This window comes from Aythya ferina (genome assembly GCF_964211825.1).
Source record: "Aythya ferina genome assembly, chromosome: 1".
Taxonomy (NCBI): domain Eukaryota; kingdom Metazoa; phylum Chordata; class Aves; order Anseriformes; family Anatidae; genus Aythya; species Aythya ferina.
Genome location: NC_140296.1, coordinates 133970993 through 133996602, shown reverse-complemented (window position 1 = coordinate 133996602; position 25610 = coordinate 133970993). Strand labels below are relative to the sequence as shown.

The 25610-nt window shown below is 41.7% G+C and overlaps 1 protein-coding gene across 8 annotated transcripts in view; it reads right to left on the bottom strand.

Annotated features, from left to right (window-relative positions):
- Positions 1–25610, bottom strand: part of PRR5 (proline rich 5) — a 91643-nt gene that overhangs the window by 44322 nt on the left and 21711 nt on the right. For 3 of the 8 annotated variants that reach the window (XM_084505858.1, XM_084505857.1, XM_084505859.1), the window contains 3 exons: positions 24744–24881; positions 10581–10694; positions 1116–1196 (listed from right to left, as the gene is read on the bottom strand). In XM_084505858.1, coding sequence (XP_084361984.1) covers positions 1116–1196; positions 10581–10684 — 185 coding nt within the window. In that variant the 5' untranslated portion in view covers positions 10685–10694; positions 24744–24881. Of the gene's footprint in view, positions 1–1115; positions 1197–10580; positions 10695–10772; positions 10839–11092; positions 11212–11605; positions 11726–24743; positions 24882–25610 lie in introns of those variants that run through there. The other 5 variants (XM_084505854.1, XM_084505855.1, XM_084505861.1 and 2 more) reach the window with 4 other exon arrangements.

Here is a 25610-nt window from a genome sequence, read left to right as displayed (position 1 = left end):
AGATCACTGGCCAAATGTAATTTGTCTAGACTTCTCTGAAGACATTCCCACAATTAATGCAAACAGACTGGACCAGCATTTTCTGGACATTCTGTGGATGTTGTCACGCTCTGGTGCCCAGACAGAGCAGGAATAAGTATTAAGGGAAGGGGAATTGCTGAGGATTTATCTGGAGACAGCCAGGGAATACAATAAGCTGTCTGTCTTTCATAAATGTGGTTTGTTTTCCATCGGCTATTCTTGAAAGCATTGGGACAAGTTTCTAAAAGGAGCTCTGTTACCTGGCCCCGTCAGTGACACAGGGTACAGTAAGTAATAATCAATACTACAACAAGTAATAGTAACCTGATATGTGGATTTACAGCACTTACATCTTGGTAAACTTGTCTTTGTAACTAAAACTCAAGTGACTCAAATGATACGATTTTCACCTTTATTTTTCTTTTAAAAAATTCTGTTATATACCTCACTGGTCTGTATTTAGTCTGTTGCAAACAGTATCAGTACAGCATGAGAAAGAAATAGAAACCTTAAACTGCATTACTCAGGACATTGTGCTAACAAGACAGCTTTATAACATCTAGAGCATATTCAGTCTGCATGGAGAACCTAGACGTAAGGGACTACCAGACATGATGTCTTTCCTCGCCCTGTCATAATGAGTGCTGGGAAGCTTTACATCCTCCATGCATGCAAGGGAAGCAGCTCCGAGAGAGGCTTAGCACCAGTGTAAAGGAAAGCATAATTGTAGTGGGATAGAGCTGCATTACTACAGGTTCAGGACAGGGTCCAGTTTTTCGTTTCTCTAGTTTCAACCCAGCACATCAAGAAAGATGCTGAAATAATCCACCCTCCCCATAATCCAATCACTCTTCTGTAGAAGAAGGAACCCATCTCTGATGGGTTACTGAGCAAGGTGTCGACACAGCAGCAACATCTATTCATCAAGCCACAACTGACTGTACTGGTTGAAATCACTACTGGGACTCCCCAAACTCCCACTTCCCCCACCCCCCCAGAAAATATATTGCTGTAGAAGGTTTCAAGTGCATGTGCTAGCAAACTGTACTGTGCATGCCAGCTAATAACACCTCCTGGAGAGCCAAATCTCTTACCTGACTCCTTCATTGAGGTTGTAAAGTTCATGGTCCGGGAGACCCTTACGCTGGAACACGGCAATTACTCCATTGTGGATACTGAAAGAGGACAGGAGGAGTCATTAGCACTAGATCACAGCTACTAGGAAGAAAATTAATTCCATTCTAACTGAAACCAGGACAAAGAGTATCAATTCCACAGTAAGGCAAATACATCTTTCCAGACACTGCAGAACATTTCTGAAAGGAACAGATGATTGCTGGTGCTCAGTCTCAGATGCCTTAAAGGAAATTGTTCTCTAGAAAATAGATGACATTGTCGAAAATAATTTTTTTAAAATATTTTTTCCAACTTCAAAAGTTATACCTCTAAAATCAGTAATTTCAGAAAATTTGGGTTCATGTATTTTAGGTAATTTAGTATAATTTTTAGTACATTAATATATTAAGTATATTTTTGTCTCTGTGAGCTCACTACAGAGACAATCAACACCTTCACTGCGAGATCTGTGATGATCTTTCTGGCATTTTTGGTATCTATTTGTCTGAGTTATGGTTTCCTGATTTCTTTATCAACAAATTAGCATTTGTCAAGTCTGGACACTACACCTGAACTTTAATCCACAAATAATATATCCCTTTACTAGAACAGGGTTACTGGAATCTCAAAAATGGTTAGTTCTTTGAAAAAATATAAAAGGCGGAAACACTAGACAATTATGAATTTCAAGGAACTTCATCACTCTCTTATTCATTATCAGAAATGAAGCAATAAATAGAAAAGGGCCATAATTTACAGCATTATTAGCTACAAAGACTGCTTCCTACTACCTTTTATTTCTCAAAAATGTATGATGTTGCTTCAGCTAAAGAAAAATCAAGGCTGCACTGAAAGAACAAAAGTCTAGAGTTTCTAAGGCAGACAGCCTTACGAAGCAATGTGCTAGGCACAGGCCAACCATCTGTCCTACAGAAATGCTCCCTTTTCATTTTCAGTGCTATTTGTAACTGTTCTGTAAGCAGATTTTGCTTAGTGGTGGGTGATTTCTCCTGCAATCAGCCACAACTGAAGACAGGACTGAGGGCAACAAAATCCTCTAGCTCAACAGAAAGTCACACACCCAACACCATCTATCCATGGGGTGGATGTCCACCAGCTTTACAAATTCTAAGATGTGAATAACAAAAACCTGCAAAGTGTTGTATGTTTTACAGGGCAACCCACACGCTTGGAGGGAGGAGGTGTTTGCTAATCCCATGAATTTAAGAAAACCACACCACAAAGGGTTATTGAAACAAGTAAGTGCTTCAAGATGAAGCTCTAAAACTCTTGAAACACACATGACACGATTAGCATGATGACACATCAGCCTAAACTCAGTTTAGGTCTGAGGACAAAGGTAAATGCCAACAAAAGGTGAGACCAAACCTGTTCTAGCATTAGCAGAAGGGAGGTATAAGTCTCCTCCCCTTCTCCAACCCAATGCCATCTTTTACAACTTCTCAGCAGATTTCATCTTGGATTCCAAAGGAAAAGAAGACTCATGTAGCCTTTCTGTCTGTCAGCTAACTCTCTCTCTCCCTCACTCTTGGAGCAACTTGGCAATTTCTACCACATTTAATCATGGAGCTAAAGTCCTTAAACACTACAGTCTTCCAGGTTCCAGCTAGGGAAGAAGGACCGTCTTCTACTGACTCCACCAATAACATACTGAAGGGGAAGTTTAGCCTTTACTTGACAGGGAGGGACACAGATGCTTTACCTTCCTGATGCTAGCACAGAGGAAAGCAGCCTTGATCAACTCTGCTGCTCATAGTACTGCCACATGGTTTCTAAGACAACTGTTTTACTGAAATAACCATCATGCTCCCTGACAGTGATTTTAAGTTACTTCATTTCTGTCTGCTTCAGTTAGCCTATGTGTGAAATAAAGATGACAATCACTGAAGGTTTTTTTTTTTTTTAAGATATAGTTATGAAATGTGTAATAAAAGCAAGAAGTAGTAGTGTGATTATCAATAGCAATATTACATGCCGTCACTGTGGTTAATGGACAGTTTCTTCACATTTTCACTGCTTTTTATTCGTCCCTCACAATCCCATCGACCACAAAAGGAAAATACAGATATTGGGGTGTGGCTCTTCCTACTCAATTTTGCACCTGAGAAAAGGAGATAACACCTTCGAAAAACGTTCTCAGCTTCTGTTCAGTTCTGAGCTTACTCAGAAAAAAACACAGGGAGATATCTTCTCACTCTGCACAATCCATCTGCTTGTGCAGCTCTCATTCTGCATCCACCTCCCAGCCTGTACTCAGCAAGAGTGAGGAACAGCAGCAACCAGGGGTGCTCAGGAAGCATGTCTGGGGGCAACAAACTTGAATCTCACCCCTAGGATATCCAATTAAAAGATCTTCCCACAATCAAAAGCTACACTGTATGCACCCTCCATGAGCTTTGGTTTTACCCATGACTCTGCAACAGTATTTTTTTGAGCTTTGCAACTGTCCTTCCCCTGTTCATGCTGTGCTGGAGTCTGATGCGGTAGAGCAACAACCAGCTTCTGAGCTCTGGAAGGCAAAACAGGCCCAGATTTGCCTGGAGGTACCGCGATTTGGGGTTGGCCTGTCTTGTGAAGAAGAGCTAAAGGTGAGTTCTGTTCATAAGGTCTCTCCTTCCTGCTGGTAGGAAAGCTCAGTAGGCCTTCCAGATGGATTCAACAGCATCCTGCAAGTCCAAGAGATCACTGCAGCATCACAGCAAGGCTTGATATTTGCCTGCTTAGAGGGGGATGCGGAAGGTGCATGGGGATTGCAGGCACTCATGTTAAACCTTCTCGGGTCCACAATTAAGACAACCCCTTCCAATGCTTGCTGGGAGCAGAGGAGGGGGCTGGCAGGTAAAACTATGCTATTTGCAGACAGATTAGAACTGCAGACCCAACAACACTGAACAGCGAAGAGAAGCACTGCCAGAAAAGCTCATTTGCATCCATCTGTGGAAAAAACAAAATTAAAAGCGGCAGGTGAAGGATATGACCCACTGTGGAGAAATGCACAAGCAGATCAAAATAGGAACCTTTATCCTCTGCTCTCTTTTGCTCTTTGACAAGGTGTTAAGCACTCTCCTGCACACGGTGGTCCTACTTTCCCTCATGTACTTGCATGCACAGACACACACTGATCGTCCAACCCAGCTTATTGTGGCTGGCTTAAAGAGCCACATTTCTTTTTGGTTATTTGAAAATTGGCAGCTAAATGTGTCTGGTATATAGTGAAGTGACTTAGGTATTTTAACATTATGAGTCATATGTGAAGTACGATTAACGTAGTGAATAAAACAAGCAGTCTTTATATGCTCTTCTGATTCGGAAATGAACTTTGCAATCTTCCCCACCATCCTTTTGCAGAGAAGAATGACTAAATCTTTCCTAAAACCCAGTGTGCTCTCTCACTTTCTCTCTGGCACTCCTTTCTAAACAAGGGGGAGGTTTTCTCTTTCCAGCTTAGCAGGTCCACTATTATTCCTCAAACAGATAACGCAGAGCAGGATTTTTTAATTAGAACTACAGGGAACAGGCTGCAAGCATCTAAGTTATTGCCTGTGTAATAGAACTGCTCCTACTTAAAACATTCCAGTGGTGATCTTCTCATCTGCCTGGGACCTTCCTTGTAGTGACGGAAGGCTGCCTTGTCCACAAAACAAGTCTTGGCCCTGCTGCACTGACCAACTGCCCTTCCTTCCCACATCAGACAGTAGCGCTTTCATGCTAGGATGAATGTCCCAGCCTACAGGCAGTGTGGGCATGCCATTGTGATCTCAACACTTACTTGGGAGGCAACAAAGAGGATTCAGAATAAAAGGTATGCTATCAGCAGTGTAAGTTGGTGTCAGTATAATAAAAAACTAGCTAAAATCCTCTTAGTAAGCTTAAGCTAATGAAAAGAAACAAAAACCCAAACAACCCTTGCTTAAATCAAAGTAATGCTATGGTCTTGTACCAAGAGACACATTTTCCACGTAAGTGCCAATGTACTCTCCTATTCCTGCAGCACCACACTTTCTCCTGTTTAAGGAAGTGACCAATTTCTAAAGGACCCCAATCAGTATCTTCTGGTGGAGAATGGGACTAGGAAGCTCTGTGCACCTGAGCAGTGCACATTTGAAACAAAATGCACCACTCACAGAATCATAAAGGTTGGAAAAGACCTCCAATGGCACTTCTTGAAAGCACAGAATCAATGCATATGCTAGCTCCTCAACTGGTATGTGTCCATGCGCTAAGACACATTGTGTGGGCACCTTTTCATACAAATGTATGGTATGGGCCATTCTTGGTCTAAAGACGATGGCTGGTATCCGCAAGAAGAAAACATTTTGAGAAACTAGCAGAGGAACAGGAGGAAGCCTGGGAGGAGGCACAGGCATGGGTATTCAGGGAAGAGAGATGAATACCCAAAGTAGGCTGAGTCAAGGACTAGAAATCCAGATCAGAAAACTGCTGAGACCAGTTTTAAGTAGAAAATGAAAGTTTTAAGTAGAAAATGGAAGGTGTAAATCCACAAAGCACAGAGTTTGACACTCACTGTTGACATTCCCAAGCAGCGTAATAATGTTATTAGCATGAGTGCCAAGATCAGGAGGGTGTGGTTTATTATTCTGATTTTTACCTGATAAAAAGCCATTGCCTGTATAACTCGACATCACCAATGCATACATTTCGCTTGAGTCACTCGCTGAGCACCAGACTCCATTTTGTGAATGAGAGGCTGGCTCCCTCCAGCCCTTAAATACCACCCTTGTTCTTCCAACGATGCTCCTAAGAAGGAAGAACTATAGTGATCAAAGCACTGTTTTCTGCAGGTCAGAAACGGTTTGTCTGCAGGGCTGAGGACCAACTGCAAAACTGGGCCCGACCAGGTTACAGTCCCCCCAGTTCAGGTGGTGCCAAAGCAGGTGGTGTGGCCCAAGCCAGCAGGTAGGTAATTTTTGCATTTTGCACTTTTTGCATTTTGCACTTGTGAACAGCAGGTACGTAATTTTTGTTCTCTAAAGCAGTCACTATGTTTGTATGCAAGCAGCATGTGTGAAAATACCGCTGCATTTTTTATTCAATGTTTGCAAATTCTCCTTTTTAAAATGCTCCAGGTGAAGTTGGTGAGACAAAAAAAACAACAATACTGCATGAACTCTCTAATAGAACTGGAGAGTTAAAGGGCAATGTTTTCGAAAGAAACTAAATAACACGGCTCATCTTCCTTTGGACAGCATCTGGAATAGCTAATTCACAGTAACTAACCTGATAAACCCCCTTGAGGACACCCTTGTTCCAGAATAAACACTCATTTTTCTGAATTAGCTTAATCCAACATGGGAAATCCTACTTTCAGAACAGCTTCAGTCCAACTGCACTTCCACAGGCTTTGTCCCTTTCAAAAATAAGATTGCAGCTGCTAGTTCACTTATGTTTTGGAAATTTCTACCCAAGGTAAAGCAATCTGCAAAGACTGATAGGCTGCAATTATGCACTAGATCATGTAATTGAAAATAAGCTGGTCTGCAAATTTTGTCTTCAAAAAGTTTTGGAGACATTAGTTCATTAACTTCACCAGCTATACACACTATTTTTAGTTATGAAGAAGTTGAAACAGGCAGGTGAAGGCACTTCCCTGAGGTGCTACCAATAGTTGGTATTTCTGCAGAGTGTAAGACTACAGATGTTTTGGCTTCCAATCATACCTGCCTTCAAACAAGTATAGATGTATCTGGAAGTCTACAGGGAGCAGTAATTCTCTCCCCACATACCACTTTCTCTTACTGTAATCAAGGCTGGGCATACTGCACAGCACGGTGGTGGCTTGGCCAAGTGGGAAGTCCCCTGTTCCCCTTCCCTACCCCACAGCTCGTCTCTGGCAGCCCCCTGTGCATACAGAGATGAAAATGCTCCCAAGATTTCTCCATCTGAAGATTCACGAAAAAAGAAGCTTGTCCTCCTCACACAGGCAGGAATATTTCAAAATATTTCTAAATAAATGCTAAATATTGGAAGAAAGAAAATTTCCCAGTAGAAGCAGTAGATAAATATGCTGGTCTGGATCTTTTTCTCTACTACAAAAGCGTCACTGTAATCTAAAAAATAACATTCACATTTAGTAAGGAAATGAAATATGTTTCCTGTGACTGTCAAAATACAGCAAATTATAGTGCATATTACAAGCCTGTAAAATTACCCCCAAACCATTAAACTCCTTCTGATTCTGCATGTCTCCGTGGCTTTAATGCTGGTCTCACTACTGTACCAGGCATCTCATCTTTGTGTTCTTCGCCTTTTCATCACTACCTCATACTCCTTCAAGGTTTCTGTTAATATTCCCTGTTTTCATGCAGCAAAGAGGACAGAAGTGCCTTTCACTAGAGACTTTCCCACAGCAGAGCTCAGGCAGCACCAGCACTGATTAGGCAGTCTGCACTAGCTCAGTCAGAATAAAAACCTCTCAATGGATTTTATTTTCCCTGAGAGGGGCCACCCCTGGGCAGCAAGCTCAGGATTACATGTTTCTCAGTCCAATTGGTTTAGTCAGCATTGAGCATTCATTTTTTGCCTGAAGCAGAAGGGGCTGGGTGAAAGGAACTGAAGTCAATGCTAGTGAAAAAAATCTAAGCTATTTTAATCCAATGCAAATTCTGTGAGCTGTAATGAAACTCTATTGTTCCACTATGTTGCTGAGGGTTGCTAGTTAACATGCAACCGGTGAGCTGCTTTACTGATCTTTTGGGGTTCATGGGAAAGCAAAATCGAAAGAAGCGGTGATATAAAGTCTCATTTGCATAGTAGTAAACAGCAGGTCAGCACCTACCTCCCTTTGATCTAGCAATGTCAAGAAGTTTTACAGCACTTTAGCTGGGAGGTGAAGGAAAAACATCAGGGAGAAAGAAACCATCCTCGCTAGCAATGAGCACTACATGCCCCCTGCAAACCCAGCCCGGTCATTAGGTTCCCTGGGTCTCTGAAAGCAATAGGCATCCTCTGCAGTGAACAGTCTCCAGTCAGATACTGCACTGCACAGAGCAGAGGTGGTGGAGGGGACGGCACCGGGCAGCCAGGTTGTGACAACACAACATCTGATTGCAGAAGAGGAGCTGCATCTGTCCTTGGCAGAGACAGCCCACATTGACATTGCAAATATGTGCGGAAGATCTTACCAGCATGGCTCCTCCAGCTTGCCCATGTTTCCATGCCTAGCCAACATCCTTGCTCCACCTCAAAGGGCTGACCTTCAGCACCATATCATCAGTCTCACATGGGGCAGGGCCTGCCAGGGGTTTGCACTCTCCCACTCCCTACACTAGTTTTGGAGTACTGGGTTGAAAGCCTCTTTCAAAAGCAGATACGTGCACGGCACACCCAGGCACAGCTGCTAACATTAAGCAAGAAACCGGCAGTATATTTAAATATAGCACAGCCAGGCTTGCTGAGAGGGAAGAGCTCTTCTGGTGTGTCTCAACTTCCTTGATCAGCAAGATCTCATGCTCAGTACTGCACAGAATCAAACAGCACAGGCAATTCATTCACATGGAAGGACAAATATTTCCACAAGCCAATACATGGCATGCTAGCTCTTTGTTGGGGCATTTTAATTTTACAGAGGAAAAAGCACCCTTTCACAAGCCAGTATTTTCAAACCCCACACGAGATTTCAGTGAGTCAGGGGCTCAGTCTGACAAACACCAGCCTTGTCCAGGCCAGGCCCTGTTACACATGCTATGCACGCAGGCAACACAGGGAAGGTACCATGGACAACTTCCTAACATGACTAATCCCGCATCATTTCAGCCATGACTTTCCTGAGGATAAACTCCAATTCCTCAGCCTGCAGAATATCTGAGCTACAGACCAAGGCAGGCTACTGCCTGGGTTTGTAGCTATCAGCGACACGACTGCTCACGGGCACCTGTTCCAGTAGCAGCTGCAATGTGGCAGCTCTTTGGCCATTTTGATGTGACAAATACAAGTCCAGCTCACTGACTGACTGCCACTTTTGTCCAGCGCTATGGCTGTCCTGCCCAAATTAGAGCTAACAAACTCTCGTTTTGCCCCGTCTCACTTAGTAAAACCCTTCATTTTGGATTTCTTTGCAAATACTGGTGAGAACAAGAACATTTCCCACTTCCAAGGAGGACTTCTTTCAGCTGGTTCCTCAGCCCCCCCCCCCCTCTCTGCTCCAACCTGCCTCCACAGCGTGCTTCCCACCAGACCTGGCAATGTTCGTCCCTGTCAGCACACCACCAGGAACGAGCTTTGAGGATCCTGTTCAGACACCTCAGTTTACACCAAACAGCAGCTTCCCTCCCTGCTGACTCCTGTGGGGCTAACAGAGCAAGCAAAGCCCTAGCTGGCATGAACCAAGGTGACCGAATCCTGCCCTAAGTATCACTGTCATCCAGACAGTGGGAGCATCTCTGGGACATTTAAATAGCACCATTTTCTGAGCAGAAATGTGGTCTCTTTCATGGCACGGTTTCACTGCTTATTGTGCTGCTTGTGGTAAGCAATTAATTCATACTACAGATATGCATACACAAATCAAGGGGTGAGAGGGAAGGAAGATGTGGTATTTTAATATTTTTTTTCCACAAAACTGAAATACCTTTAAAAATGTCTGTAGTTCTCTAATATTTTTCTTCCTATGATTCCTCCATGTAATTATAAAACATGAATGACACTTTCCATGCTGTGACCTAGAAAATGACATTTCATTTTCAAAATAGGCAAAAGAATATAATCCCTAAAGACTTACTCATCTTTAAGAGTGTCTTTGAAACGGTTTTAAGATGCTTTCTGAATTTCTATACTCATTCACAAGAAAAAGTTTGCTTTTTTTTTTTTTTAATCGAACAGTAATAAAATTCAAATGTATAAGCACAGCAAAAAAAACAGTCAAGGACTAGTCTTCCTGTCCAAAGTGCACGTGCTTACACACACACACAGCTTTTTGCATTCAAGTAAATAAATTGAGTACTTTTTTGTATCTGTATCAATAATCAGCAATATATATAGTTAGGTAGATAAAAATATATACAAATCTTAATTTTTATAAAAAAAAAAAGTCAAATAAACCAAATCCCCTTTGAATGAGGATATTGAGACAGATGCAAATACTTATTTGTAGCTGGATCCTTTGAAATGAGCCCTTGCCCGCCACAAGGAAGAGCAGGCTGAGCCATCTGCAGGCAGCACTGCTTGCTATCAGCCCTGAGAGAAAGGCTAACAGCAAGGCAACAAAAGCTACCCTGGCCTTTTCCTCAAGCACACATGCCACATAACATACCGAGCCAGGAGCCTTGGTGTGCTGTAATCCACCCCAGCTGGGAGCGAGCTGCACTGCCGTGCCTGCCAGCCAGAGGCTACCCGTACCGTCTCTGCAGCAGCAGTGCGGGAGTGCAGGGCAACTCAGGGGGGCAGGACACTGTGCAAGACCTTACCTGTTCCAGGTAGCGTTGGAGCAGGCTCGTCGCTGCTGGGTCCCCCGCTCATCCAAGGCTGCCTGCTCTCTCTTGCCCAGATCACTGAGGCTGGGCGAACTCATGAACTTCAACCTGCGAAGAGTCCTCATGGTCAAATGTGTGTTTGCGTGTGGCAGCTACAGATACACCATCCTGTTTACACACACACACACGCAGCTGGAGCAGCAGCAGCAGCAGCAATGCGAGCAGTTCCCTCCGTTTGCTGTTCAAAAAAGAAACTTAAAAAAAAAAAGAAGAGAGAACCAGTCTCTACAGAGCACACCTCTGCCAGCAAGAAAACAAACCTTTAATCAGATCAACTCTGACGTCATGAACTGTGGTTAATAATTTCTCCAGTCCTCTTAAAAAACAAAAGTCAAACTCCCAGCTGCAGCTCAGGCACTTTGAAGGGGCCCCTTCCAACCAGCAGCTGCTCAAAGTGCGAGGGCTGCCCCCACCCCATCCCTGTCCCCAGAGTCAGGGATCCTCACTTGGTGCCATGGGGTGCTCCACCTGCCCTAGGACCTGCGCTTCCCCTCGGGTGTCTCTGGGGGCTCTGCCAGCACTCCTCAGCCTCGCTCTCTCTCTGCACTCATGAATGGAAATGAAACTGGAGGGCAACAGACAAAAAAACAAAAACAAAACAAACAAACAACAGAAAAACAAAACAACAACAAAAACAAAACAAAACAAAACAAACAAACAAAAACACTAAATCAACAACCACCCAAGCGACCAATACTGACGCACTGAGACTTTATTGGAAAGTTTCATAACTGCCTGTGCCCTGCCACGTTACGACACTGCACACAGGCACTCTTGCTGCCTTGTTCATACACAGACATGCACATACTCCTGTGCTCTGCTCAGGCACAGGCATACTGTTTCTACAAAAGCCCCAGGTGTCTTATCTTCAAAGGAAAATCTTTCTCTGACTGCTGCGCTGGAGCTGAAAGTTATGTTGCTACAAGCCCCTCGCCCATGCTAAGCTTGCTGTCACTCACCCCAGGTTCTGCTCTACATCCAGGAATGCCTTGCTCATCGGCTGTGAAGTAATATGACAGAACTGTGATCAATTTCCTTAAAAAACAAATGGCTTGCAACAGACCAAACCAGAGCACGAGAACCACTCTTCTACTTCTGTGGCATTTGTCTGCAAACAGTCTGGTGGTGAAAGCTGCGAGGGCTCCTCACAGAGTTACCTTGCAGAGAAGGGGGCTGGAATACAGCAGGACTTATTTCTTTTTCTGCTCACTTTCTATTTCCATCTGTGATAATCTGTCACCTAGATCCAGGCTGTACTTGGATTTGTTTGCATTCCAGTAGCATCTCAAAGCTTTCATTACTGGAGAACTGATTTTTTCACAGCAAGATCTGCCCTCTGTGCATCAGTTCTTGAAACATTTCAATAAAAACTGATTCTTCGCACTACTCGCCAAAGCTCAGCTATGCTATGCTTATCACATATAAATATTTACTTCCCTGATTTATATTTGGTATTAGGAGAAGCACTTGGGAAAAAACATCATGTTTACCTTGCACTAGTTATAGTAATAGTAGCATAATCCAAATGCTTGGCTTAGTGTTAATATTGAATGCACTTCCCAACCCAAAATCTGAACTATACAAATGCGTAACACAATAGAGGGTATACTCCAAAGCATTTCACTTTGGAAGGGAACTACAGTTCCAAATCTTATTTATGAACAAAAGCATTGCTATCCCTGGTCTCCTCCAGATGTTTAAATCCTTCAAAAAAGCAAACAACAATGCACTATGTACACAGCAACAAAAGGAAAACAAACACAACAATATATCACTGTACTCTACTGAATGAGATGGCTTCTATGGCATACAAACCAGCGACCAAAATAGATACAGCAGAACACTGCTTTGTTCAAACAGGATGAAGGGCACTCAATTTTTGTGGATAATACAGCCAGGGAGAGCAGGGGAGCACAACATAATCTAAGTTTTGCAGATAAATGTGCATCTATACTGCTACAGGAAACAACTTGTTAGATAAACCTGTGGCAATATAATTCCATCTAGTTTCATTTTCCACCCAGCTTGGTTGCTTTTCTGCTGCTCACTTACTGTGAATTTGATAGGCCTTGCAAATGGTATTATACTGGATTAAACCTCTGGAGTTGTTAACTCTTTGATTCTTTGGCAGCACCAAAGGCTTTATAAACTGCATCCTGATGATGCCAGTAGGCCAGCAGCTATGTAACAATGTTTCATCTGCTTTTTAAATTTTATTATCCCTCAAAATTCCTAACTTGCTAAAACATCCAAACCCAAGGAGCTGCTGTGTCAACCTTGGACATGAAAGACAATGCTGCAAACGCAGTACTTGCCTTTCCCATAAAACACTGAATACCGACAGAAAAAAAAAAAAAAACGTATCTCTTTCCCTCTGTATGTTGAAATATTACACCTATAGAAGTCAGACTATTTTTATGCCTCCCCATCAATCTCCTTAACCAGTACTAGACACGGTGTCTACACAAGCACAAAGCACATGGGAGAAGCATCATTCGTGTTTCCTAAAAGATTTCTGATGGAGGTAACAGAGGGCAGGCTTTGTCTACACTTCCTACAATTCCACCTGATCAAATGTTGACTTACGATAAAAATCAATCAATCATTCTCAACATGGGTTACCTCCACCTGCAATTACAGAGCAATATTTCACATTTACATTGTGCTGTGCATTCACAGATATCCTTGACTTCACGGCATTCATTAATTCAGACTGAACAGCTCTGGGGTACAAAGGTAAAACGCATGTCCCACACTCCAGCATTCACAGCGAAGAAGAGAAAGGCGACATGACCTGCCTGGGCCACCTGGTGAGTGAGTGGCAGGGATGCGAAGAGAGCCCAGGACCTCAAGCCACCGTTCCAGCATGCTTCAGAGGGGACAATGCAGGGCCGGGGCAGCCGGAGGGCAATGAAGAAGGCTGAGCTCCTCACCAGGTCTTGCAGTGCAGCTGCTCCTCCAAAGGCACTTCTGAAGAGAGTTGCCGCAATCCAGCACTGCTTCGAGACCAGGGAGCTAACTGGCAAGGGCTGCTCGCTATTGGCCACCAAGACGGGTAAGAAGGAAGGGCAGGCGGGGACCCTCCATGGGCTCAGTAGCAAACACTACAAGCTTCATAAACAGAACAACTGTGCTCAGCACATTTGCAGAGCCGAGACTGTAAAGTACTGTTACATTAACTCGTTTAACCCTACCATGCAGTATGCAGTGCTAACACTATTTTACTCTCAAGGAATCTGCAGCTCAAAGGTTAAGTGATTTAATCAAAGCCCTGCAACAATCTCAGTGTGGCAGGAAAATCCAGCCCTAGAGCCTGCTCCTTCCCTTCCCCTCCAACATCTCTCCTCATAAAAGCAGGCCTGTCTCTACTAGAAACTGCTCTTTCATCTCTGGGCCACACATCCCACAGGTGACTGCGTGGTAAGTCCCTCAGTCTCCATGTTGCCAGAGACGAAGGGGGAATCCTGTATACGGGTACAGCATTCTGCTCGCCTGGAGATGCCTGCTGCCTTGAAGCCTAAAACAATGCACAGGGACATGAATACATGCTGACAATCCAAGAGGTTTTACGCTATTATTACAAGGCAGTGCTAGCATACAGACCCAGGACCTTGGAGAATGCACAGCTTTTGAAATAATTGCCAGGAGTAACTCTGCAGCTACCTACTGGTATGCCTGTAACGCTTGCACCGTTCCCACTGGGAGCTGGGGTTTAAAGCCTGTGTTGCTGCCGCCTGCAAATATTAAAAAATAAAATAAAATCCAGACAGAGCTCCCCAAACACTCTCTTGCTTTCCAAAGAATGTGATGTGTCAAAAAAAAAAAGAAGAAAAAACCTACACTGTTTTTACTTAACATTATATTAACCTTCACAGTAAATTTTGCTGTCTTCTTACAAGTTTCTTATTGACTGTGAGAGGGGAAGGAAGCAAAAAGTAATGTTCATGAGCAGTAAAATGAGGATATTCACAATTATGTGAAATTCATAATAAAGCTGCCAGTGCTGTGACTACTGCAGGTCAACATGTCTCTGGCTGTACTCTTCTGCTACTGCAAGGACAGGTTAACACTGCAGTGGGAATGGTGTAAGTGTGGGGATGCAAACAGGAAGAGAATTTGCTAGGTCAGCTTTATCCACCATAGCCTTGGCATTTAAAAAAATAATAATCAATAAATATAAATTTTAACTGGAGGGAAAAAAAAAAAAAAAAAAAAAAAAGAAAAGCTAATTCACTTTATCTCCCTTTTCTCATTAGGGGAAGACAGCAGAAATCCCTATGGAAATGCCAAACAGTGCATGCTCTCCAAGAGGCAAAGCGCACCTATGGCAGAAAGGAGTAAAAAGCCTCCCTAGCCAAATGCACTGTAGTTTCTCATAAAACACACCACAAAACTCAGGGCATGCCTCAACATATGCCAAGGATCAGGAATTAGTCTTCTGAAAAAAAAAACATACTTCTTAAAGGTGCAGCACATCCTGCTGCACTATCAGAGAGGGGGAGACTGAAGGAGAGAGGGAGATGTGACCACCAGGAAAAATGTGGAAAGAGTGGAGGGGGAAATGAAGTCGCAAACCTTATGACTCACCAATTCCTTTGCTACAATAGCCACATAAAGCTCTTTTATCATCAGAAAACAAAGGATAAAGAGAATAAAGAGAAACCACACAGGGTCTATTTGCACCCTTCCCCCTCCATCCCACTCACACTGCAACCTCTGGAGATACAGAAAATCTCAAGGACAATTTCCGCCTGCCATTTATTGAGGCTGGTTATAGGATAGCCTTGGTTTTGCTGGCCAATGTCTGCTGGACATTGCTCATCTGCTTACTGACTGTTTGATCCTCTCAGTGTCCCCACCTTGATCCCCTCCTGTTCTTGTGCTCCCTCTTCCTATTTTTATTTTATTTTTTGTCTTTCTTGGTTAGCTAACTCCTCAAGAGAAGGAATGGGAAAAGAAAAAGGAAACCAAAACACTGTGGTACTAAGACAGTGTTGCAAACCACTCTTAGCTGGCTCCAGGAGAACCAAGTCTTTGATAGGTCATGAATCTAGCAATACCTATACAGACCATGCACAAAGCATCCATGAAAACTCTGCCAGCAGAAGTTTTCAGTTTACAGAGCACAACGTAAGCAGTTCTTAAAATACAGTAAATAGCTAAATCTTTTATCCTTGTCCTTCAGGAGATAGAAAATAGGAGACAGTTAGGATGGGAATAGGCCCATTATACCTCCTTCCAAAAATATCAGGTTTTACATCAAAAAGCAATTCCCTCAGCTCATATTGTTCCTCATTACCTCCATACAGGCTCTGGGAATTAAAGATAGCACAGTGATCCAAATGAGCACAATGGTTACACTAGAGGAGGTGAGAATCAACGCTCTGGGTTACAGGACCTGTGCCAGTATTGCCTTCTATTCACAGCATCTCCAGGGAAGGAGATCGGCTTCCAAGAATCAGGCATGCCCCATGCCAGGTTTCACTGTTGCCCGCTCACCAAATTCACAACCATTGCAAACAGCTCAGTTTGCATATCATGCAAACTCCAAGGCAAGCACACAGCTTGGCTTTTAAATGAAGACAGGCCTATAACTGTGATTTAGAAACTGAGGTCCCAGAGTTCTGATCAATAAGCAAATCAAGTGTTTAAAATACTTTGTGCTTTTATTACAAGATCATGAGATAGTGAAAAATTAATCTTACAAAATAACTGAGCTCATAAAGCACATGACTTTTTTCTTCCTGAGCTCTACGTGAATTCTTTTCTAAATTGCCTATCTTGCATAATTTTTAATTTGATCCCAGAACACCATGACCTTGATGCAGCAGCTATAGTATCTCAGTGCTGTCTTGTACAGTTATATATGGTACAGTGCCTTCCAAATCTGTGAACCCTGGGAGATCAGAATTGTGTGCTGTGCAGCGCTACCCTTCTTAAAGCCAAACATTTTTGATTCAAGGTCTTCCGAAGGCTCTGATTGCCTTGGAAGGTCACCAAGATAAAGAACCCACTTGTAACTAGCTGAGTTTCTAATAAACTGCATTGGTGGCCAGCTGTTAGTTACAAGTGATATCCTGGCTTTACTATTAGTGTATGAGAATATAAGCATGCCTGGAAACATGAAGCATGCCTTGAGATTACTGCCACCCCCTGTGCATAAGTCAAGGAGGTCACTTCAGCACTGAGTAGTACAAGAGACAACTCTGCAAATTCAAGGGATCTTTGACTCTGGCGGTACTACCCTGCTGTTACTTGAATGGTCCTATAGCTCTTTGGAACAAATCTCATAGCCCTGTAAAAGTCACAAAAGCCTAGCCTTCAATACAAAGGGATTCTCTGAAAAAAATTATCTTTTTCCCTTAGCATCATGAGAATATATTTTCTTGAGTGGAAAAACTGCCAGAGAGGTTTTTTGAGATAATCCAAAACTGTAACATCTCACTGTGTAGTCGGACTCTGTACTGTTTAGCTTGGTGGAGCTTTCACAAGGAACTAAAAAATGGTGACCTTCTGACACCTTTTCATATACACATGCTGAAACTGTCCCTGCAGACTGAGATACTGGTCAATGGAAACAGAAAGCACACAAAAGACACCAATGATTTTACACTTGTACATTTAGCAGGCCCAGAACTACGAACTCCCTGTATATACCGTGTCATATTTTTCTCAGCATTTTCTGGGAAATCATTTACCTCAAAGGGCAGAGTGCTAGAAATTTTTAAAGTCTATGGCAAGGTCTGGCACAACTCCTTTCACTCTCACCCCAGCCCATTGGCCTACCTCAATCTTCAGTCAGGCACCAACATGACATCATCATTTGAGTTATCATCTGGAAGGAATGCCTTATTACCTAGGAGCTAAGGGAAATTCCATTACATTTCCTTCCACAAAACATTTTCTTTTCCCACAAGGTATCAACAACTAGATATGGAGTTTAGGTACTCCTCCCTACCTGGAGTCTGCATGAACATTGGCAACTTCAAGCTATATTGTGGGATGCAGTGAAGAACAGAGGTGTCATTCACAAGTTTTGTGCATGTTCAAAAGTTTTGTCATGTCTTTCTTGATTTCTGCTGCTCAAATTTTCTTACTCACCAGGTTTTCTTCGGTCATTTCAAAAGATACTTTCTCCAACCTCAGACTATAGAAACTTTTTCACAGCAGAGCAATTTAAGTTCTCTAAATATATGTATGAAAGACTAAAATTCCTGTTTTTTGCAGAAAACTGTTGGGAACCACAATGATTTTCAGCTTCAAGGCACTGGGACATGTGAGCCATCCAAGGTCTTTCAGACTTGCTGCTAGTACCAGCAGTTTGAAAGCCCACACATACTGAGCTTTCCACTCCTAAGCAGAAAGCTGGAAGGATTTATCTCAGGAATGGCTTACAGATGCCTTCCTGGACAGCTGGGATGCTGGTACAGAAAGCCCTGGGCCAGGTTCCTAGGATGCATGGCTCCTTTGTACAAAAAGCCCCACATCCTGGGCTTGTAGCCAGCATTTCCTTGCATCTCTTTCTTTGAAACATACTTCATTTTGGGAAACTGGAAAAAAGAATAAACTGAAGACCTCTAACAAATGGGGCTGTAGTCAATTCCATGTTCAAATCAGTGTCTCAGTTCCTTTTGATACTTTGGTCTTTGGAAACTAGCTGGCACCAAATGTCACCAAGCTGGTGTTTCCAAGGCAAGGCATGTCAGTCGCTGAGGGGGACAGTGAAGGAGGATAGACAGAACTATGCCTCACCAAGAAACCTTGGTCCTTGGTCCACTCTTACTCTTAAAAAACAACAAACACTTATGTTAGCCTTTTTTTTCTTTTTTTTTCTTTTTAACCCCTTCCCTGCTCTGAGTGCCCCAACTCAGTGGGCCCAGGTACAGAAGTACACACCTACAGCCTGTCACCCTGCACAGGGCAAACAGCACCACGAAATGGCAGCCAGGGCCCTGGCCACTGAGACCCTCATGGCAAGGCTGGAGGTGCAGCCTGCTGGGAGGTGGCCCATGGCCTCCTTACTGGAACAGCATCACCCCTTGCAAACATTTATAGTTGACTTAAGGCAACCTGTGCTTTGCTGTGCCCCTGGAAAGGGGTAGCAGGGCAAAAACAAGGGAGGTGAGATGGTGGCTGCGCTCACTGCTCCCTCAGGTCACCCTAGCTTTTGGTGGACAAAGAAATCTCAGACCCTTCTTTGTCTCAGACACTCCTTCATTTGTGCCTGGCCAGTGAATAAACTCACCTTTCCCTACACTTTGCTTTTGCTCTGTTCTCCACAGTTGAACCTGGAGGTAGAACAGCATGATGCTTTCAAGCACTGCTTTTCCTATTCCTCCTGCTAGGGGCCTGCTGTTTGCAGCGAGAGGCACTGGCCCCGATCCCCACCATGGCAATGGCCTTCAACCCGCCAGGGCAGCCCCAACACTGCATAGGCTCCTCCACTGCCTTTGCCAAAGCTTCCAGGAAAAGGGCTGCAGGAGCAGGCTCCCTTTCAGCAAGTCTTCACTTTTTGCCCTTCATCTGCTTTTTGCCACAACGCACATCTATAAAGATTTAGTCTCAACTGCAGTGCTTTGGTACTTGCCAACTACAGGCCACCAGAAAGAAGATAAAGGGAAGCAGCCTTTCCCACATACTTTTTTTTTTTTTTTTCCCCTTCTTCTTCTTCTTCTCTGAGACTGCAAAAGGTCAGTTTGGGATTTAATTTTGTCCTGTGTAATGTTTTGTCTTGCTTTGTATTTATTCCAAGTGAGTTCACCCATTTCTTCTGCAGAAACAAAATGTCATGAAACCAGTGAATTCTGTCTCTCCTAAAAGAGGCACTCCTTTCTAGAGAAAGTGAATTACCAATGAAGTGTACTGAAAGAAAAGAAAATGTAAAAATATATTATGTTGCTGCTGGGCAGGTGGAACTGTAATCAGAGCTGAGTGTAATTAGAAAACGTGTAAGGATGCAGTTTGGATACTGCTTCCTTGCACCAATTTTTAAGCAATCAGTTTAATTTGATTGATGATCACAGGGAAAAAAATGAACCAGAACTTTTTTTTTTTTTTTCAAAAAAATATAAAATAATTGCTGTTTTCCTTTCTGCAATATTTGTCTATACAGCACTAGGTGCCAGCACAAAGATTTGGAGACTGGGAGAAGGGAGGACAGGAAAGGGAGAGTTGCATCACTTTATACATAAAATAAATATATGCCAATCTGTATTATCTCTCAGCTAATACTCTGTGTGTGAAGGACATACGTGTGTGTGTGTGTATATATATACATATATGTATATATATTATATATACATATATGTGTGTGTGTGTATATATACATATATGTATATATATTATATATACATATATGTATATATATACACTCACACACACACACACACATGTATGATGTTAGCTTTATTAATGATCTGCTTTAGAGATTGGCTCCAACAAATTTTTGGATCCAGATTTGAAAACTCAGAGGGATGAGAGCATCCACAACTGAACTTTTGATTCAGACTGGCATAAAGATAAATAGTGTTTCAAATCCAGGTTTTTGGTTCATTGACTCCATTTTAGTTCCCTTGGTTTGTTAGTTCAAGAATTTAGTGTGTTGTTTGAAATGTAAATGTGTCTAAACTTATTTTGCTGTAATAATAGAGAAATTTTCTGAGTGCATTGCTACCTACCTATGCTTTCAAATAAAAATCTTCTGGGTTCAAGCATTTTAAAGAATATTTGGAAAGGCAAAATGCTTTCCAACATTACTGTAGGTGCTCAGCAATCTCTAAAAAAAAAAAAAAAAGTTTAAGCTCTTTAATTTTTAGAGGCCGAATCCATAATGTTGTATAACTATTTTTCCCTGTGAGAAGACCTAAACTTTCATAACAATGAAGAAATGCATTCAAAATTACCAGCTACTTTATTAAGTCCTAGTTAAGAGGTTTAATGAAAATATGCCCAGGAGCCACTAGCATTTATCTGTGTACTTTTATTATTATTTTACCTAGAAATGCTATCTAGTCAAAGTCTAGTGTTGAAAAAGCTAGAAAAAAAGAAAACAATTAATCTTAAAACCAGAATGCAAATTCTAAAGAAATCCCCAAGAATAATAATTTTCAAGCTCACATCATTATTTATACCTGATTCATAACATTTGAAGGCCTTACTTTGGTAATCCTCATTATTTAACTTTTGGAAGATTATTCAAACCTCAGTGAGGCTCAATGAGGTCTTCCTTTGCTTAGCCCTATGGAAGTTGAGTTTCATTAGCATGAAGCTGAGGAAAAATGAAAAATGAAAGATACTTTTTTCATTCTTTTACTTAAATCAGCTACATAGGTGATATTGTTATTTCGGATACAATAAGCTAGGTAAATCAACAGATAATAGAATATTTATGCTTTTATCTACTTTTCTACTGTCTGTAATTTTACTGAGATGGTAAATAAAGAAAAGGAAGAAAACTGGGAATACCATTTTAAATCATTCCTTCCTCTTGATTTAAGTGTTCACAAGAGCTGAGGAAAAGAGATAGGACACTAATGACTGCAGTGACAGCATCATAGTAACCTGGAGGTCAGAAGTGAAAAGTGAAATTAAGGTTGAGATAAAGGTCAGTCAGTCACTGCAGGTTGGTCTTCACATTTTTTTTTTTTAATTAATTCAACACCAACTACCAGGAAATGAAGTAATGGACATTGGGATTGAGACATGCATGTGTCTGACAACCAAAGACATACAGGGAAACTTAGACCTCATTTTATAGTGCTGGGGAAAAAACAGGCACAACTATGCTACACTTCAACACATACTGTAAAGATATTTAAAGCTGCCTTGGTAGGACATGCTCTGGAAGTGTCTCTTCTTACTACTGACTGCAAAGAGAATGTAATGTGAATAGTTCAGTTACGGATACAGTATTCTCAGCCGTAAATTTATCAAACTAGAGGAGATTAATCTCATTCCCAGTCTCTTACCGCTCACTGATAATGAAACAAGTATAAATAATTTGGCATCCTACTAATGAATGTTTCACTTCCCTGAGTACATGCTCTGACCCTAGATGAAGAGACCTTTGGGAGTTATCTTGTGTTTTCAGTCTCAGCTGGTATTTCAAACAGGGACATATTAAATTAGGAGTATTTCTAGGAGAATCTGCCATTGGACTGACCAAAGGCATCACAGGATTCAGAGAAAAGATTCAGAGAAAAGGGCCAAGGTAACAGCCTTCAATGGGACGTCCCAAACAGAAAGGACAACTGGATGTACTGGTAAAGAGCATCTTCTGGCTAGGGAATTGGCTGAGATTTTTAAGGAAGAATTGAGCTGAGACTAACACCCACTCCAGCAGTGGACAAGAATTAAAAAAATGAATGAAGATAATTGCCGGGTTCTCTTGTTTTTATTGGAGGAGAAGGAGAAAAAAGGGATCAAACAAAGAAATACAGTTTTGCTAGGAACTTCTCATAGTACTACTAATTATGAAAAGATTGCGTGCTTATTAGCTGTGACATAGGAAGCATTGCTAACCTCCTTCATCCTTCAAAATTTTCACCAGCTTCTTTCTCCTTGTGAGTACAGCAACCACATCAGTTTGCTGTTTCTGATTAGGCCCCTGTCATGCCAAGCCTGGGATATTTCCACTGACTCATATGGGACCCTACACATCCAGAAAGTTAAATGAATGCACTAACACTTACAAAGAAACTTGTAAAGTTTCTCTGAAATTTGAAACTTACCTGAAACTTTCAACATGTGTTTTCTATGGTCCCCATTACCACAGGACTGCAATCTTGACTAAGACATTTAAATTATATCACAGCACAATGAAAAAAAAAAAAAAATATAACTGTGAAAATATGCACACCGTAGGAATATGAAATTTGAATACAGTGCTGCACTTGAAGCCACAAGTATCACTTAAAGTCTACTGTATCGCCAGCAAGTGAGAAGTTTTGGTTTTTGCAATGCAAAAAAATAAGTATTTATAAAATGTTAGCTTTGCAGCATGTATGCAGTGTTTCTCCATGAGATATTGGTATTTCTAGTCAGCCAACACTTTTGAGATGCTGGTGAGTTTTTCAAGCCTTAACTTCTACTACTGCCTCACATGTTGGGAATTCCAGTCAGCCTGTCCATCACAGTAAGGTTACAGATTACACAGTACTCCATAAACAGTTTACAGTGGAATAGTTTGCAAATGCTCTGCTTGGAACAGAAGGCATGTGCATGTCCAATTGTTTATTCTAAGATGCAATCATTTACAATAGCAAGAAGAAAAAGTTCACCAATGAACAAACCAAAAACAGAGTGTTTGCAGCAAACTTTTCAAAATATGTCCTGAAGCATTAAATCGGTGTTTACTTCTGCTTGCAATGGCTGAATCCTCCTAGCAGCAATATTTGGAGATGCTGCCAGCAGAACTCATAATTAATAACAAATTAGTTGGTAGATTACTAACTTAACAAACACCAGACATGGATATTTGTTTTAGAGAAAGCTGCAAAGTTCAGAAGCAGAAATTTTCTGGTCATGCTTGAAATAACGTGGACACAGGTATCAGGAATTTCCTGACCAAGTTATACCCAGATTCTTACCTCAGCTTTTCCACAGGAGTTGAGAGCAATACCCACACCCGTATTTTTCATCATCTGAGACCCATGATGGTACACACAGCTGTCAAGTACCATCTCTGCTACTCGTGCCACTAGCTCACTCCTCAGGGAATAGGTAAAAACACCCTTGAAATCCTTGCCAAAAGGTGCAGCAGAATGGAAAATTATTTCTCTCACTTTTAAACAATTGCATGCAGTTCAAAGATGAAGCCACATACTGCTGTGGGTCGCACTGCATATGGTGCAAGGCCCTAGTAGAGCTTCAGGATGTATCATGCCTACCTACCCACACAGCCTGGGATGAGACAAAATAACCACTGTGGCAAAATCCAGCTATCACTGTAATGAGGTAGCATGGAGTAGGTATTTCCATCATTTACATCTTGACAAAAATTTGGACGAAAGCATGCATTATCACCAAATAAATCAAAACAAAGGTTTTAAAGGCTGAACCCTTTAGAAAAGGCCTCTTCACTTAAATATCACAGAAGAAAAACTAAAGCCATAGCAGAGCTTAGCTCATGCAGCTTAGTGATAAAGTAATTCTTATAGAGAAAATAAATATCTGCATATGTTCAGAAAGAAAATTATTTTGTAGGAAGAAACTAGCAATTGTTTTCTAAGAAAATGTATAAATTACTTTGAAAAAATAAGAGCTACCATGTGTGATGATAATATCAAAAGAAAAACAGAACAAGGACAGATTAAGGACATCGACTTTTCCATCACATAAACACACATACACACAGCCCCATACACACTCTCCATTAATGACTCCCTTCGTCCATAAAAAACCTTGAATCTCAAATGCTAACTCAATTCTAGCACTGAATAGTAATGAACTTGAGATGGTTGTGCCCAAGCACCTCTGCAGAAATAGCTGCAGCTGTTTAAAATACTACTACCACTCAGCTGTTTGGTGCTGCTTCTCACCTCAATATAGGTAATTTGATAATCCTTCATACGCTTCAGTGCACAGTCTGCCAGTGCAGCTTAATCTGCTTCTGCAGTGGTTTTCTGACTATGATCTTGGTGAACAGTATCTGAAACATCTCATTAAGCTTGAGGTCACCGTGGTGGGTAACACCAGAGCTTTAGCAGCACCCATGGTGGCTCTCTACTTCAAGGCTTTTTTTCCCCAAGGACACGGACTTATTTAGAGGTTTCTATCGGAGAGAAGAAATTCAAACTATTTTCAGTATTGCTTGCTCACAGATCTGATTCAGCTCTAAATAGATTCACAACTCTGAAAGTTCACTTTTTAAGCTGCACTAAAGCTAGAGAGATATAGACTAACATGTACTGATGTTAAAAATCACTAAGTATTGCATTGTTATCACATATTTTTTGTGGCAGGAAATACAATAGGATCTGTTGGAAATACTGGAAGAGAAATGCTAACCCTAGTCTCTCCAACAAAAGCATCTCTCCAGGTGTCTGAAATTGGAAACATTTTCCCATTGCAGATAGTGCTGCAGAAACATTTGCTTACCTGCTGAAAAGAGAAGAAAACAGGACTGAATAGCAGATAGTGAAGACTCTGCAGCAGGTTTCCAAGAATCACATGAAAATTCTTGACAGGTGATACAATTTGGTTAAAAAAAATCATCCCCTTGCAAAAAAGGCAGCTCTGCAAGAAAAGATGAACCAAAAGGTAGAATTGCATATATTGCCATTTGAGGATTTTCAAGTGTGCTAGTACCAAGTAAGTTGTACCAAGCTAGTACCAAGTAAATTGATAAACAATACACACACAAGTGAAACAGCTGCAATACTCAGTGCTGTTCCACATGCCATCACTGATGCAACTAAACATTTTTTTCTTGTATGTTTCCCTTCCTTGCTTTTTCTTCTTTAAGAGGGAACCAACAACAGTGCTTAAGAGCTGCGCTTATCACTAAGGAGGACAAGAGTTTCCATTAGCATGAAGTCTGCAAGTACTTCTGTGTCCCAACACTAAACAGGTGGCAGAAAAAACACTTTGAAGTAAGTTCAGGGTTTGCAATGATCACCTTTGGAGAGCAGCTGTCCTATAAGACCCAGAAAAATCTTAAAAGCACCATTTAAAAATAGCAGAAATTCTTTTGTTATGGCTTCAAATAATGGTTGCAATATCATCTCGTGTGCTGAGATGGTCTTGAAGTGCCTCTCTGAGATGCCAGCTAATGCAATAAACAACCCAAAGTGGGTATCTTGCTGCAGCACAGAATTTATTCTTATGCAACTTCTAACCCCAGTACAAGCATCTCCACAATATTTTTTTTTTTTAATCACTGCTCAGTATATAGTGTATATATATATACACACACACAGTTTTAGTATATATATATAAAAATCTATGTATACACAGACACACAAC